We start from the raw sequence: 17110 nt of genomic DNA, 5'->3' as shown, positions 1-17110 counted from the left end.
ACTTAAATATGGTGATTTTTATATTTATTGCTTATTTATTCTGTTTTGATATGTTTGAAAACATAAACTTTAAAGTAGTTCATGTAAATGTTGGCAATTTTTTTAATGCAGTGAAACATTGGGAACCACGGCTCTACTATTCGCCCCGTCTTCTCTCCACACCTTCCAGCACAATTTCTTTTCAATTCACTTACACAATCAGTCAGTCTTCTATCAAACACTAAAAGAAGAGAAACAGCCCAAGAAGAGCCTCACCTCTTCATTTTAAGTGCAAAGTATTGTACCACAGTACTACAGCCTCCTGACTGTCCAATCCACTCAGCACCATCGCCTCAGATAGACCTGCCTGTTTAATTCAAGACCTGAACGCCTCAAACAGTCTTTCCACAATGGTATTTGCTTTTATTGTTTGTATTTTCTCTAAAACTGTAATGTTGCTTCTTTTTGATTCTGAATTTATTTTTTGGGAGGTATATATGCTGTAAATGTTAAAAGAAGTCCCATTTAAACATGTGGAATGATAAGATAAGGCTAACTAGTTTTGTTTGTCAGATTGTTTGTTTTTTTGTTTGAGTTAGCGCCATGAAAGTCCAGACTCATACAGTAAGTATATACTTTTAAAGGAGAAAACGTGTAGAAGCTAGCAGCAGCAACATATTTTTGATGGAAATAGTGTGTTCTTATCAAAGAAACTACGGCGAGAGACACCTGCAATTAAAGCCCAGGAGGATCAAATCCTGAAGGAGCCCACAGGAATATGTCACAAATGTCACATTTGTTTTCCCCCTCTTGTAAAAGGCTGTAGTGCAGAAAGAGTTTGCCTTTCTGTGTAAAAAAAAAACTGCACTTTATGAGCCGTTTTCCTGATTACACTGCAATAAACAAGACATGTATGGAGGCATCCTCCTCGTCCGCCTCTTTGTAGTTGACCCACAAATGTCCATCTGGAATGACTTCAGAGTTTAAAGCAGGCCTGAAGAGAAAGCTTATATTTGCTTGAATGCAGGTTTTTTTTTCCTTGGTTTTCACTGGCTGCTCCAGGCAACATATCACAAATAACTTAAAACACTACGAACGATTACTATGCCTATCTAAAAAAAAAAAAAAAAAAAGGAATTCCTTACAAACCTTAAATTTTGGGGGGTTTTGAAACTCATGTTATACATGATAGTTTCAGATGGTTTGCAATCTCTATTTCATGACTCAAACACAAAAATCCTCAATCATTCTTTCTTTTAGGGTAATTCTTCCACACTGAATCACTCAACAGCCCTCTAAGATTTATTTGAAAAATCCCTGAAAATCTGAATAAAGATCCCCGTGAGGCTTATTAAAGCTTGATTTATAGTGCTAATTTGAAACATTTTATACAGCACATACTGTACACTTATACAATCTTAATAAATGTTGTATACACCCCTATGAGCACAGAGCTACAGAGAACATAAAGGGATGCTCTATGAGTTGCTAGAAGTGCAAGCATCAAAAAATGTGTTACTGTTACGATAAAAACGTGCTCTTCAAAATATATATTTAACATCGCCTCACAAACAATGTGCAGCTCAGACTTGAAGATGTCAGCAACCATTTGTTCCCTGCGTTTAGTGATGTATCTCAGTGGTTAAACCTCTTGCAGCCCTCAAGAATTATTTCCGTCTTACAAAATTTTACACACTATAATTTACATGGCCGTAAAATCAATTTTAAGCACATGAATGGAATAGTGATAAGTAGAGTTTTTAGGCCCTTGGAGGAAAGAATGTGTACTTCTTAAAATAGCTATTTCATCCAAATCTGCCTGCTTGAAAATCTGCTTTTCTTCCGCACACAGGCTGACACTTTCACTTCACATATCAGCTCATCATTTTCAAGAGCAGTTAACACAAATAGAGCTATACTTCAGCTATCCCTTGTGCTAGATCCATTTCTACCCCCTTTAACATTGGATACTGAGAACTGGGGGGGAAAAGGGCAGATGTCTGTGGTGAAACCGGATCACCAATACAGCTATCGTTTGAGATGGACTTCTTCTGACCTCCTCTGGTGGTGTACTACGTCCAATTTCTTCACCAAAACAAAAACTCATGCTGTATTTTCCTTCTCCCTCCCTTCTCTCTTTCTCTCCTTCCAATTTTTTTAGTGTGAACGACTGCATCCTATTTGTGAATGATGTTGATGTGAGGGAGGTGACACACAGCCAAGCCGTGGAGGCTCTTAAGGAGGCAGGTGCTATCGTCCGCCTCTACGTACTCCGCAGGAAACCAGCAGCAGAGAAAGTCACTGAAATCAAACTCATCAAAGGGCCTAAAGGTATGTGGAAGTGTGGACTGTGTACAGCATAGATGCTTTTGTGTGGGCTTAAGGATGCTTTCTACCCAGCTAAGCTGTGCCCTCTGGATTTGGAAAATCTTCTCTGTGTTAACCCGTACCTCCTTTTGCTCACTCTCTGCCTCTCTCATCGCTCCCTTTTCTCAGGATTAGGTTTCAGCATTGCTGGAGGGGTGGGAAACCAGCACATACCAGGAGATAACAGTATCTATGTCACCAAGATCATTGAAGGCGGAGCGGCTCATAAAGATGGGCGTCTGCAGATTGGGGATAAGATCTTAGCGGTCAGTCACTTATATATATATATATATATATGATAACAGCATGCAGAGATATGAGCCCACACAAATACATATGTCACTGACTCAGACTCTCACCTATTAAGCACTTCAACACACATTCACACATCGCATACGTGTGTACTTGAGCATTAAGAGCCAAGATAAATTACAGCTATGATTTTCATGGTCTGAAATTACTTTCATTAATATGTTAATAGATGTGTAGGATGGGATAAATGTTGAAGAGTAGCGCTGCCACAATGAGTCTCGAGCGGCATTACTGCCATCTGCTGGACATCGGAGACTGGTGCGGCTGATGGCGAGCTCAACACCAGCAACCTCAAAATGGTGCTTGGTTTCTACTAAATGGTGTCTGAGGCAATGCTTTACCTCTAAATGGGATATGGCAGCATGCTCCTGCTCATGATGAATCTGTTCAGAAATACATTACGATTGGTGGCTTAATGAACTCATATGTAATAATACTCTTTTTTTATAGCCTTTTGTAGTTAAGGGTGAGAATCTGCATAATACCTTTAGGGACCAGGGAGACCCTTCAGAGAAGAGAGGAAATATTCAACAGTATATAAAAGATTTTCTGCCTATCTTTGCAGGAAACCCACCTAAATATTTTGTTTTGCCTACAGTAATAAATAGTGCTGATCTGGACTGTGATACTGTAGTTTAAGTATCTAATTAAATGAATGCATGAATATATTTAGCAGCTCATTTTATAATGTGTAATATTTAAATTGATATATAACAAGTCATTTGAAGCTAAATGTTCTAGCATTGAAAATGTGCTTTGGTAATTATTTTCATTATTAATTAATCTGCTGATTATTTTTTATTTTCTCAATTGATGAATACGTAGTTTTGCCTATAAAATATCACAAAATAGTGATAATTTCCCAGAGTCAAGGGTAATGTCTTTAAATGTCTTATTTTGTACGACCAACAGTCCAAAACTGAGATAAGTAAAGACATTCAGTTTACTGTCATGTCTGACAAAGAAAAGTATTAAATCATCACATTTGAGAGGCTGAAACCAGCTTATTTCTGGAATATTTGCTTAAAAATGACTAAAATGATTATTCACTTACTAAAAGTTGCTGATTCATTTTCTGTCATTCAACTAATCGATTAATCCACTTATTGTTGCAGCTCTAATGTACTTTTTATTGTTCGTCTTGCACTCACAGTCACTTCATCATAACTGCGATGATCTGATTACTGCTAAAATCTAAATTTGATCAGCTGGTGTTGTCTTTGTTGAGAAGCATTATAAGTCGCCCTAGCTACTATCAGACCCTTCATGTGGGAGATCCAATATCATCTCTGGTCTTAAGAGCCATAATAGCAGCTCTCTTTCAGTCTTGTATTGCTCTAGTTTGCGTTTGACAGTCCTGATTGTATTGTTGTGAACAATCAGGTGAACAACGTGTGTCTGGAGGATGTGATGCATGAGGATGCGGTGGGGGCTCTGAAGAACACAGCCGAGGTGGTGTACCTCAGGGTGGCCAAGCCCAACAACCTGTTCCTGACCAACTCCTACAACCCTCCGGACCTCACCAGCAGTAAGTCCTTCTGTCTCTTTGTCTGACTTTCTGACTTGGCAAGGCGTCAGGACACATTTAGTGGGTTTAGGGTTAAAATCAGACCAGACAACTTTGTAACAAAATGTCCAACTTTTGTATTGATGTATTTCCAAGAATTTACACCCACAAAAATGGCAGCTCTTTCTTCAAATTTAGAATTGTAGTGTCAAAAATAGAGTACAGAGGGAGAGAGGCAATAACTTGTTTTTTCTAAATCACTGAGATGACTGCAGGAGTTCAGCTGAGGTGAGGTGTACAGGTTCAAGGATTTTTAGTTTGTTGCTTTTTCACAAAAACTGAACATTTCCCTTGACCTGAATCTGTCACTTGATGAAAGCCTGCCCTTGTAACAAGAAAGAATTACATCATAGAAACACACTTTTTGCAATAGTCTTTCAGGAGATGATTACAGAGTACTTCATACAAAACATAGACAAAATATCACATTCCACAAGTGCATTTAGTCAGTGGAAAAACAAAAGGCCAAAAGTTTGAGCTGCCGCAAGACATTACATAGCTGTGCATAACACCTGTCTGGTGTATTATATCTCTTTTGATTTTGTGTGTATTTTTCCAGCATATTCCCATATGGATACTGAACTCAGCCACCCCAACTATCTCGGGTCAGATTACCCACAAGCCCTCACTCCCACCTCACCTAGTCGGTTTTCTCCCGTTCTGCACGGCCTGATGGGAGATGATGACATCCCCAGGTGAGAAATGATCCTTCAGCTATACATCATGCATATTGATTTATTGGCAGTTTTAGCGTTAGCAGTAAAAGTAGCAGTAGCAGTAGGATTAGCAGTATTAGTGTTAGTATTCCTTCATGTATTTAAGTTTGCATTGTGCATATTATTCAGAATGTGAATCAGGTTTATTGCCCAGTAGGTATAATAGTTATTACCGGTAATTTCCCTCCCTCCTCTGTCTCTTTTCTAGGGAGCCTCGCAGAGTTCTGATCCACCGAGGCTCCACAGGTCTGGGATTCAATATTGTTGGAGGAGAGGATGGAGAGGGAATCTTTATCTCCTTCATCCTGGCAGGAGGGCCAGCTGACCTCAGTGGAGAGCTGCACAAGGGCGATCAGATCCTCAGTGTAAAGACGATTTATCCTTATAAAGTTGTCACACACATACACACACGCAGGCTTTCAACAGTGGCACGATCATTTTTCAGTTGTTGTTGTTAATGGTCATGTTGTGTGTGCATCAGGTGAACGGTGTGGACTTGCGTATGGCCACACATGAACAAGCAGCTGCAGCACTGAAGAACGCCGGCCAGACAGTGACCATCATCGCTCAGTACAGACCCGACGGTAAAGCAACAACTGTCATATGCAGTATAACAAGCCTTCAAACAAAGAGTGTGTCACTGTTAACACAGTCAGTGCCAGTGCAGGAAATATTTCTAACTTTTAATGCAACCATCATTATACTGATATGACATAGTGACGGTATTTTTTAATTGCTAATAAGACGCAATCAAATCAATAAGCAGAAAATCTCCTTGTCCCAAAATTTTTAATGAGCCGTCAGTGGAGTTAAAGGCCTGGTTTTGGTTTGTTTCCTCTGCCAAGGAGCATCTGTGTGTTTGTTTGGTTGTTAGCAGAATATCTTAAAAACAGTTTTCTAGGGCTGCAACTAACAACTATTTTCATTATTTATTCATCAAATACCAAAGAACTGTGTAAACCTAAAGACGGTTAAATGTACTATAATGTAAAAGAATGAAAAGCAGAAAATTCTCAAATTTTAGAACATGAAAAACATCAAATTTTTGTTTTTTTTGATGATAATTAATTAGTTATCAAAATAGTAATAATAAAATTATATATATATATATATATATATATATATATGATTTCAACTTAGGCTATATATATATATATATATATATATATATATATATATATACACAAAATAAATAGTAGTACTAGTAAATTAGTAAATAGTAAAGTAATAGCTCTACTGATTTCAATAGAATAAGGTGGAAATTTAGGCCATGGGCAAAGATACATGAAAGTAGTAATTAGTAGTTAGTAATTAGTCATTTAAATACTATTGAAAACAAACAGAATTCTACTATGAGTTACATTTATTCAGTCCTTTTTAGTGTCACAGCAATCCCTCACCTCATAAAACATAACATAAAATTATTCAATTTAGTTCCATGCAGTATATAGATTTTAAATCAGGAAAAAAGACAGTTGGAACGGGATTAGTACCTGGAATAGCTGAGTTGAGGTATGGCATTTGGTATCAGGAGAGAAAAAGTTGGATCAGTGCAACTTCATCATCACTTACGAAATTAAACTTTTGACGTGACTGAGACTAGGTCAATAGATCTTTGTGTTTGTTTTTCTCTGTTTCAGAGTACAGTCGTTTTGAGGCTAAGATCCATGACTTGAGGGAACAGCTGATGAACAGCAGCATGGGCTCTGGGACTACGACGCTAAGGAGCAACCCAAAGAGAGGCTTCTACATCAGGTCTGATACTCAAAGTAGAAACAGCACCACTGGTGTAGTATGACAGATTACACAAGGCTTTCGGGGTAATGCATCCTTTGGCTTCCATAATAGTGGAGGTCGACAGCTGTTGGGCAGAAGTGGTTGTGATTACATTTCTACATTTACTGTCAACTTCAAAGTATTTAAAATATGAAGGGCTAGTTTAATCTTATGCTGCTTTTAATGAGGAAATGATCATTTATAGGTATTTCTTTTTGTAGCAAGATTACGAGATTGTTAAAGCAATGGCAAATGGTCCAGTAGAGGCCTCATGGTAGGCTGATTTCAACTTAGGCTAGTTTTTAAGAAATTGTATTTATCCTTGAATTACTGGAGCAGTACTACACTGCAGACAATGCTTATGTGTCTTAGAGGCTTCAAAGCTGTGTGATGGAAACCAAAACTACAATACAAGGCACAATATGTACAAGCAATCACAAAATACTACATACATTACATACAAGAAAGAGGAAAATGTACCGTATGTGATTGTAAATAGTACTGGCTGAAGTCAACTACAAACTCAGTCCAGTATGTTCAAAATTTCTTTTGGGCTGAGCAGTTTATTCCCTCTTAACATCCAGTTTTGTGCATTTAGCCTTTTCATGTTTTTATAATAAGGTTCTGTTTCATGTCTTTGCGGGTTTAATTCATGGTATAAAACTTTAATAGACGGTTTTTCTGAAATGTCTGAGGAGAAAATAGATTGTGAATCACAGGCTGCTGAAAAAGAGAGCGGTCACTTCAACAAGCCTTTCAGCAGGTCCCAATTCAGGCCTGAATTAACACAATGTGGTGCTCTGGGGCGTTCACACCAAATGTGTACATTAAAGGTACAAACTGTAATGGAATAAATATTATATAATAAATTTACATAATACAGTAAACCTATGTAAGGTTACACAGTCCGATAAACACACATGTACCACAGTACCACTTATGTGGCTTTACATGTATCTAGAAGATTCAAGATATTTACTGCCCATTCTAGATTTACTGTAAATACCACCATTGATTTGTTGTGTTGCTTACTATGATTTAGACTACAGATTTAACCATGTAGGTTCACTGTGTATGGTAAAGAAAAATGCAATAGTTTACCACATAAACCTGCTGTGTTTTACGAGCTCTATGCCTTACATATAAACATAATACAGTATATCAAATTATACTTCTGTTACACCATTTTTTTTCCAAAATGCCAAATTGCTGCATAGAAAGCAGTGTTGATCATCCCATGCACATCTCACTTCTGCTAAATAGTGTAAATACCGTCAACATGACGAAAGCAACTCACCACTGCTTCAGCACCCTCAACAGGGCCAGTCCACTCATGACATCTACTGTTGAAGAGTAATCACACCAACCAGACAACTCCACAATGCACGGCGATGTGACAGTGTTGACTGAAATTTATGAAAAGAATATCATAGTGAGATTAAAGCAGAATGCTCCTAATAAGCATCATATTCTGTGCAACCAGTTCAAACAGAAAAGCCTACCACAACGAGGACACATCAGATCATTAAACCACATCACACTGCACAGAGTATAAGGGAGTATGAGCCTTACCTTTACAGGAGTTTCCTTGATTTGGCTCAATAGCCAGCAGTGACGGGTTGGTCCTGGGTCATGCTGTCTTTTCTGGATGTCTCTGGTCATATGGGATTACATTTGTGTCATTCTCTTTATACATCCATGTTTTGAAGCCTCGGATTTAGCGATTTGGCTGTCGCCATCTTTGATTTTTGGAGCCAAAAGTGACCATATTTGGACGAGAGGGTGGAGCTGACCCTAGCGCCGGCTGCTAGCTTGATTAACACCGTGCATTTACAGTCTATGGTGAACTGTGATAATGCTCATGCTAAAGCTAATTTCCGCTAGCGAAAAACAGGCCATTTAAACTAAATGTACTTACCGCAAAAACGGAACAACCGATTCCCTAGAGGGTCTTTTACTCCAACCAAAAGTTGAACAAGACTTTTACAGGCGACCAGAATGTTACAAGTAACTTTCATGTACTAAACACACCGTGAAATAGCGGCAGCTAGCCCATACTCTGTGAATCTAAGGCAACACCCATAAACTGTATAAAAATATGGTTACACCATGGTTACGTTACGTATTCTACGGTGTCGACGTGGTAGCGGCTTGTCAATCACAACGTAGCCACGCCCTACAGCATACGCTGCTTTATCGTCTATTTTACTCTAAATGGGGCCATAATTTACAAAATGAACATCATGTTGCATTAAGAAGACTTGAAATTAGCGACTGGGACTATAAACTCATTAGGAAATTGTTTACTGAGGTAATAAATCAAGTGAGAAGTAGAGTCATTTTCTCATAGACTTCCATACAATCGGACTTCTTTTTGCAGCCAGTGGAGACGCAACCTGCTGGCTATTAGAGAGAATGCAGGTTTAAGGCACTTCCGCATCGGCTTCACTTTTTAGACCGGGAGTGGGAGTTACCCGCTTGGGACGACCAAAAAGTGCAGATAGGGACGAGAACCACTGCAAATCAGGACAGGTAGAGCAGTCCAGCATAGATGGTGGTCTACTTACCGGTGCTGTCAGGGCTAGCATGAGGAACAAGGTCTATCGAGTGTCGGTGAGTGAAGTTAGCAAGAGACGGATGAGTATAATGTATTAATTCATATTAGTGTTATGTAATTATCATTATAGACTGGTATGTTGGTCTGTTATTAATATTATATAAATATAACCTGCATACTAAAAAAAATAATTAACTTAAGATTTTTCATATATTTAACTTCTTTGAATTTAAAGAGAGAAGTAGATAGTGTCCTCACCTGATTTGTAGATTTTATAAATTCAACCTTTATCACAAACAGCAACAGTAATGTAGCTGCAAGTCCTGCCCCACATGTTTTAAACAGCGGGTTTCTCATGGTCCTGATCAGCTTAACACCTTCCTGGTATTTTCTATCCATACTGCCAGCTAAATTGTTATCTAGACCACTGCACTGTATTTGGAAATGCCAAAAACCTCTTGTTTGATTGCATTTCTATTACTGTACACAGAAATGTGGTTACATCTTGAATTTTGCATTCAAGTTTAAAACTGTTTGTGTGAGTTGGAGGACATCCAGAATTTTTAATTTGATGCAGGCTTAACAAAATAACATCTTGCATTTGGATGTTTCTCTCTATATTAAACTTGAAACTGAAGCACTGTAAAAAAGCAGTCATGATATATAGGCTACAGTTGAGGTTTTCAAACAGTGTGGGAAAATATTTTGTAATTATGAAGATTCTTAAGACAAAATGTAAGAGGTGTATTCCAAATATTTTTATTCAAGTGGTCACACAGAATTTTTTTTAAGTGACTGTTTGAATTTTCATCACTTTCATCACTCAGGGCCCTTTTTGACTATGACAAGACTGCAGACTGTGGCTTCCTCAGTCAGGCGCTGGGCTTCAAGTTCGGGGATGTGCTGCATGTGTTGGACTGCGGAGACGAGGAGTGGTGGCAGGCCCGTAAGGTCTGCCCCCAGAACGAGGCCGAGGAGGTCGGCTTCATCCCCAGCAAGCACAGGTAAGACACATTTCTCACTGCGAGAGGGTGTGGGAGCAATTAGTGATCTAACATCTAACATCTTGATTAAATTTTGTGTGTGACTGAAAATACCCATACAGGAGTTATTAGGCCAGATGCCAATTTAACCACCTTTTAGCTTGATCTTTCATATATTTGAACCTTTAAACTTAGACAGAATTATGCAAGGCAAACAGTATTTCTCCATAACCAAATGTAATGTTTTTATTTTTTCTTCCTCATCACTACAGGGTGGAAAGAAAAGAATGGTCTCGTGTTAACACCAAAGAGAGGGTAGGTTCATTCATCAGAGCTGTTTGTTTCCCTCAAACTGTGTCCCAGTGTGTAAATCTTTACTCTCACCTCTGCTGCAGGACCATGGTCGGGACAGCCTGAGTACTCAAGGTAATTAGTGCGTAGTATATTAACACCACAAGCCAACATTTACACAAGTTACTGATTTTTTAGCATGTTATAGTTAATACTGTAGTAGTGGGCAGGCCCAGCAACAAGATTTGACATGTAAATAGCAACTGGACACACTCTGTAAGATACTGTGTTGTGTATTGATGGCAATATTAAAGGACGGGGTCACAATTTTTCAAGTGTGTCTTAAAATAATAGTCTGGTGCCCAAATGAACATTGAAATAGATTTTTCTTACAATAATCATTCCTCCATTAAAAGATCCCTTTATAATGCACTTACAGTGTAAGTGATGGGGGCCAAAATCCACAGTCCTCCTTCTGTACAAAAATGTTTTTAAAAGTTTATCTAAAGTTAATGTGAAGCCTCCAAGCCATCCAAATGAGTCAAATCAAATATCTGTCAATATTATAGTATTTTAGTGCCAAAGTCCCTCTTTTTGTCACTATATTTCCACTGCAGTTCAACAGGGAGACAGTGTCCGAGGAAATACAAAGAGGGAATTTTATGCTAAAAAGCTAAATGTAGCAGATATGACTAACTCAGACTGCTGAAGCCTCATATAACCTTCAGATATTTTTAAAGCTTTTTTAGATTTTAAATGCATTTTTGCGCAACATGACTGTGTGGACACCCTTGGCCCCCATCACTTACACTGAAAGTGCATTTGAAGGGGATCTTTTAATAGCCAGTATGAACAGGAGGAATGATTACAGCAAGGAAAACCTCTTTCAGTTTTCATTGTACCTGCCTGTTGTTTTAAGACAGACTTAAAAAATTGTGTTCTTGTCCTTTAGTACCTCAACTGAAGGTGCACTTCCTCATGCAAATCCATCAACTGCCAATAACTGCAGACACAGAGCAGTCCTTTCTCTGCCTTTGCCGTAATTTTGTGGCATTGCCAACGAAATGCTTCACCACCTATTCTTAGACATTACACAGACATTAACATGCCAAATATAAACACAAGCAGACTTCATCCATATTTTCCACCTCCGAAACAGTTACGTCACAGACAGCACACACAAATACAGACACACCCACACATGCAGACACAAACCTGGATGTCATGTGATAATAACGGTAAAAAGAAATTTGGCTTGAATGCTTTGATGTTCTGTCACCAGGGAGAGATAAACCCTCACACAGTTATGAGACAGTCACCCAAGTGGAAGGTAAGGTCACTCAAAAGAATGATTGAAGTCCATCATTTGAAGCTATAAAGTAACTTTTTTGTTTTGATTTCCCTTTGTTGAATGCCGCTGCCGTCTTTTTCTCTCCCTCTCTCATCATGCTAAGTTCATTATGCGAGGCCCATCATCATTCTGGGTCCTGTGAAGGACAGGATAAATGATGACCTGTTGTCTGAGTTCCCTGATAAATTTGGATCTTGTGTCCCACGTAAGTAATTATGCTGTCAGTCACAGATCCGTTCTCTGTTTTTTATTTAATGTCACCTGCAGCCATTTTTGGGTAATGTCTGCATAATGCATCCCTCCCAGTGAAATAATTGCTTTAATTTTTAAGATTTAAAGTGGTGTGAGCGTATACGCTGTTTTTATTGTTTTGTTCTTCACTTGACAGACACCACACGGCCCAAGAGGGAATATGAGGTGGATGGGCGGGACTATCACTTTGTGTCGTCAAGGGAACAGATGGAGAAGGACATCCAGAGCCATCGGTTCATCGAGGCGGGCCAGTACAACAGTCACCTGTACGGCACCAGTGTCCAGAGTGTCCGTGAGGTGGCTGAGCAGGTGCGCAGCAACATGTTGTGTCAGGGGGAAAAAAATGAATGGCAATGATCTAATTTTTTAAAATGGGGTAATTACTTCCAAATCCATTTAAAATGTGAAAATTAACTTACTAACAGAAAAGATCAAGCGCAGGACTATTATTTAAATATGATGAACTTATAAGTGGTCGACTTTTTATTTCAGTAATTTTAGCTCTTTTATGAAAGCAATACGCTATTAGAGAACAGTTCAGGCAATTAGCTGCAACCTCATATTTAATTAATTTAATTAACTAGCCATTTGAAAAGTTGTTACTTAAACAGCAGTTTGTGTTTATTAATCCGTATCGTTTATTCCCTTCTCTGTGTGTGTGCACAAGTAGCAGGGGAAGCACTGCATCCTGGATGTGTCAGCCAATGCAGTGCGCAGACTACAAGCTGCTCAGCTTCATCCCATCGCCATCTTTGTCCGGCCCAAGTCACTGGAGAATGTCCTGTATGTACTGTCGAAGTTCTTTTTGCATTTAATACACTGTACATCATAGAAATATGTGCTACAATAGATGATTTTGTGCATGATGTGAACAGAGAGATCAACACTCGCCTGACAGAAGAGCAGGCCAGGAAAGGAATGGATCGAGCCCTCAAACTAGAACAAGACTTCCTAGAGTGTTTCTCAGGTAAGAGCAGAGCGCACGTGTCTATATGACGTGAACGCACAGAAATGACGTACACACAAGTGAACACACAGAGATGAGGATTTCTAAGTTACAAACTGGTATCCTGCACTGTCTACGCACCATTTATACTTACAAGTGGATTCGGGTTGTACATATTTTCCATTCACTGCAGGTGTTTGCGTTCACCAGTATTAAAACATGCCTCTGCCACAAAAGATGAACCTCACATTTCCATTTTGGTGGCCGAGCAAATGGGAAACTGAATGCCTCCTGGGAGGACTCTGGGCATTTTAACATTTAAGAGACACTTTTAGGGCGAATCGCAGCAGTTGACAGAATATAAATGTTATGTTTCCTCCCAAATCCACGGCTGTCTGCAATTTATAACAAACCATGAACAGATGCTTAATGTTACATTTTATCAGCCACTGAATAAATATGTGGGAGACTTTGTAGAAATACATACATAATAGAAATGTGCCTGTTGTTCATCACTGTAATTTTACACAATATTGACAACGTACGCAATGTAATCAAACCATGATGTACATTGATTATTCCTCACAATTGCAAACACATCTGATAAACGTCCATCCTCTCTCATTTTCTCTCCCCTCCTCTCCCCCATATGTTGTTTTCCTGCTTCCTACCGCCTCTCCTCTCTCTTCGCTTGCCAATATCTGTGCCCCCTTTTTTTCCCACTATTCCTCGTTGTTTTTTCTCCTTCCCTTGCACACCCTGTGTCCTACTGCAGCTGTCGTGGAAGGGGACAGCTTCGAAGAGGTCTATCACAAAGTAAAGACAGTGATTGAGGAGCAATCAGGGCCTTACATCTGGATCCCCACTCGGGAGAGGCTGTGATGCTGCACCCGCTCAACCACCCCTCCCTCCCTCACAGCCACCGACCAACACCACCCTTCACCCTCACAGCCAAGCCAGCCTCGCCTGCCTGTCCGTCCTCCAGCAAAGTCAGTGCTTAGGCAATCACAGAGAATGACACAGAGAGACAAATGCATACTAAGACAAACACAGGAAGTGACACAGCGAGGCAAAGAACAATACCAAAAAAGAGACTCTGAGACAGATATGAACACAGTGATGTGTAATTAGACTGAAACAGACTGAGAGAAAAGACTTAATCAGTATTCCACTTTAATGAGGCAGGACTGAGTACTGAGGCCCTGTTCACACTTGGCATTAAAATACATCTTGATCACAGGTGGACGGCTCTAAATACAGCTGCACATACAGCTGGGGACCCAAAGGTCCTAAACACAGTTTATGTAGTGATGCCAGACAACTTAGACAAAATTTTAATGTGTGTATAAGAGGTGAGGTACCTCAATCTTCATCCCTTGTCGTATGGCAGAGTGTAAATGTGTGTTTTCTCCATGTAGATGCCGTTTCCAAGCAGATAAAAGCATATGTGAAGTGAAATCCAATCAGAGGTGAGACAGATTCCAGATGCATTCTGATGCCAAGTGTGAACTGCCGTCCATCTCATCTGGATCTAGACAGTCTGGATATATCTGGACACAAGACATTAGGTCTGAGCAGGGCTTTAAAAGGGAGTAGAGGGTGACCCAGCAGGGATGGACCCTGAGGTAGTTTTAAGCCCGCCTCGCCCTCCCCGCCCCTCTCAAGTCTCACGCCCCCATTGAACGCCTCCACGCGCCTATGTCTGAGATGGAGGTGCCCAAAAAGACGTTGGCCCCTCTTTTTATATCACCTCCACGCTTTCTCTCCTCCTCCTCCTCCTCCTGTCAGCTCTGTCTTGTTTCAGGACAGAAAAGGGGGAAGACCGAGAACGGGGCGCCCAGATTCCCCATTGACCAGGAGTCTTTTCTCGGCAAAGAGAGTCCCTTTTCTTGTGAATCTCTTCTTGGTTCTGAGTGACACCTCAGCGACCAAGACTGACATTTGCTCAATCACCCATGTCGAATATTGCGAGGCATTATTTAAAGGCAGTTCAAATAATTATAATGAAGAAAAACTCATATGCTGAATTTGTGCATGCATCCTCAAAGACAATGGAGACAGGAGACAAAAACAATGGAAAAATCAGACTTAAAAAAAAAGAAAAGAAAAAATAATAATAAAAAGAAAGGCGAGTAAGTAGGGTGTGTTCTCCTTCTCCACCTCCTTATTGTGGAGGAGTTTTTAAGCATGTCTCATGAAGGAAGAAGAGAAGAGAGGTACGGTCATGAGATATGGTCATGAGAGGCTAGTCCTGAGCGCAGTAGATGCTCTGACATACAGTTTAGCCTCTGCTCTCTTATGCACACACACTCACGCGCACCCACACACAAACATACACTCTCACACCCATCCACCGAAACACACACACACATACACACACACATACACACACACACACACACACACACACACACACACACGTAGAGTTGTAACCTCAGCTGTAACCTAGCACACTCCTAGTACGGGGGGACTGGCTGTTCTGGCCTGCTTGTCAGAATCCAGGATGAATGTTATCTCTCTAGGCACAAACAGCAGAGCTGTTAGCTTCATCGCACCACAGCCAAACTCACCCACCACTCTTCCAAAAGAAACCCCTCAGCCGCAGACGTACACACTGTTTCCAGTGGCCGCAGTAAAAAGCCATGGCGCGGGTGTGTGTGTCTGTGTGTGTTTCGCGTGTGTGTGCGTGCGTCTCCATGTGTGCACACCTTTGTGCACATTCATGTGTGGAAACTCCTCTGTGTGGGAGGAATAGGTCTTCTTTTATTCTCTCTCTTCCACTTTTTCTCTGCTTCTTTCTCCCTCTTGTGTCCACACAATTTAAAGCTAAGTCATGTTTAACAAATAAATGGCCTATATATATAAATATAAATATATATATATATATACATATATATATATCTTTTTTATGACAATTTCTAACGGGACTAAGTCTGTAAAAATCAACATCTCCAAACAATATTCCATGGATTCCTTTGGGTAATATTGCAGTTTGGTTGTTGAATTTACTCACCTTCCCATTTTATTGTTGTCAGACAGAAATAACTGAAGCATTCAAGTCGATATAAAGCAGACCTCAGTAGAGCTTTGAACTGACACATTTGACGTGTTCTTGTATACGTTGAAAAACGAATTGAAACACATGTACAATGCAGCCGTGTGTGTCTGCGTGACTGTGTGCGAGTGCATACGTGTGTTTGCTGCTTGTGTGTGTGTGTGTGTGTGACAAGAAAGCGTGCATTACGTATGAAATATAAATGATACTATATGAGAATATCTATCCTTTATAACATCCACTGGTGGTTATAATGTATAATACATAAACAGGTGATGAGCGTATGTGTGTGTGCCAGAGAGAGAGAGAGAGAGAGTGAGACACGCACATGAAGATGTAGTGCAATACTGCTATGATGTTATGCAATGAAGATGGTTTTACGTGTGTCTAAGATTAAAACAGTATTTATAAAGTTTGCACTGACGGCATTATATATGCGACAGGTATCAGCAGGAAAAAGACGGATGAAAGCAAAAAGGACTCCAAGGTTTTATGAGCATGTGTTTTGTATTTACTTATAATTTGTTCTGAATTATAAGAGTGAAGGTGGAAGTATTGATTGAAGTGACCATTCATATTCTTTTTTTGCTCACTTGCTTCTCTCAGCTCAAGGAGGAACAGCTGAAGCTTGTGAATGACAAGTATCAATTTCTGTTTGATTTATTATTTATTTAGAACTGTCACTGGTTCCATCTCAAGTCTGTATATTTTTGTATTATTATTTTCTTTTTGTTTTCACATTGAGAGAGTTTTTGGGTCTTGGCCAGAAATGCTGTAAATATGATAGAGATGTTGGGAGTGCTGCGTGGCTTTAGATTTAGCCGTGCACACTGCTGAATTGATGCAAGTACAGAATCCATCAGAGCCACAGCCCAGTTTAACTGCTCCAACACAAGTAACAACATCTGCACACTTCGGGTGGGCAACACACACACACACACACACACACACACACACA

The 17110-nt window shown here is 39.7% G+C and overlaps 2 protein-coding genes across 13 annotated transcripts in view; one reads left to right on the top strand and one right to left on the bottom strand.

Annotated features, from left to right (window-relative positions):
- zbtb20 (zinc finger and BTB domain containing 20) overlaps positions 1–9325 on the bottom strand; it is a 101384-nt gene extending 92059 nt beyond the window's left edge. For 3 of the 10 annotated variants that reach the window (XR_010931129.1, XR_010931128.1, XR_010931126.1), the window contains exons 1-3: positions 8636–8878; positions 8290–8371; positions 8015–8123 (exon numbers count right to left, since the gene is read on the bottom strand). The gene's annotated coding sequence lies outside the window, so the exon portion shown is untranslated. The other 7 variants (XR_010931124.1, XR_010931125.1, XR_010931130.1 and 4 more) reach the window with 7 other exon arrangements.
- Positions 1–17110, top strand: part of LOC137195520 (disks large homolog 4) — a 69206-nt gene extending 52096 nt beyond the window's left edge. For all 3 annotated transcript variants that reach the window (XM_067607958.1, XM_067607956.1, XM_067607957.1), the window contains 16 exons: positions 2141–2310; positions 2476–2612; positions 4042–4186; positions 4785–4920; positions 5150–5306; positions 5423–5525; positions 6582–6696; positions 10102–10278; positions 10530–10572; positions 10653–10683; positions 11831–11878; positions 12003–12104; positions 12288–12460; positions 12822–12934; positions 13027–13118; positions 13873–17110. In XM_067607958.1, coding sequence (XP_067464059.1) covers positions 2141–2310; positions 2476–2612; positions 4042–4186; positions 4785–4920; positions 5150–5306; positions 5423–5525; positions 6582–6696; positions 10102–10278; positions 10530–10572; positions 10653–10683; positions 11831–11878; positions 12003–12104; positions 12288–12460; positions 12822–12934; positions 13027–13118; positions 13873–13979 — 1849 coding nt within the window. In that variant the 3' untranslated portion in view covers positions 13980–17110. The remainder of the gene's footprint in view (positions 1–2140; positions 2311–2475; positions 2613–4041; positions 4187–4784; positions 4921–5149; positions 5307–5422; positions 5526–6581; positions 6697–10101; positions 10279–10529; positions 10573–10652; positions 10684–11830; positions 11879–12002; positions 12105–12287; positions 12461–12821; positions 12935–13026; positions 13119–13872) is intronic.

The sequence above is a fragment of the Thunnus thynnus genome, chromosome 13 (genome assembly GCF_963924715.1).
Source record: "Thunnus thynnus chromosome 13, fThuThy2.1, whole genome shotgun sequence".
In the NCBI taxonomy this organism is placed as follows: Eukaryota; Metazoa; Chordata; class Actinopteri; order Scombriformes; family Scombridae; genus Thunnus; species Thunnus thynnus.
The sequence above is the reverse complement of the archived record's forward strand: the minus strand, read 5'-3'. Positions and strand labels throughout refer to the sequence as shown.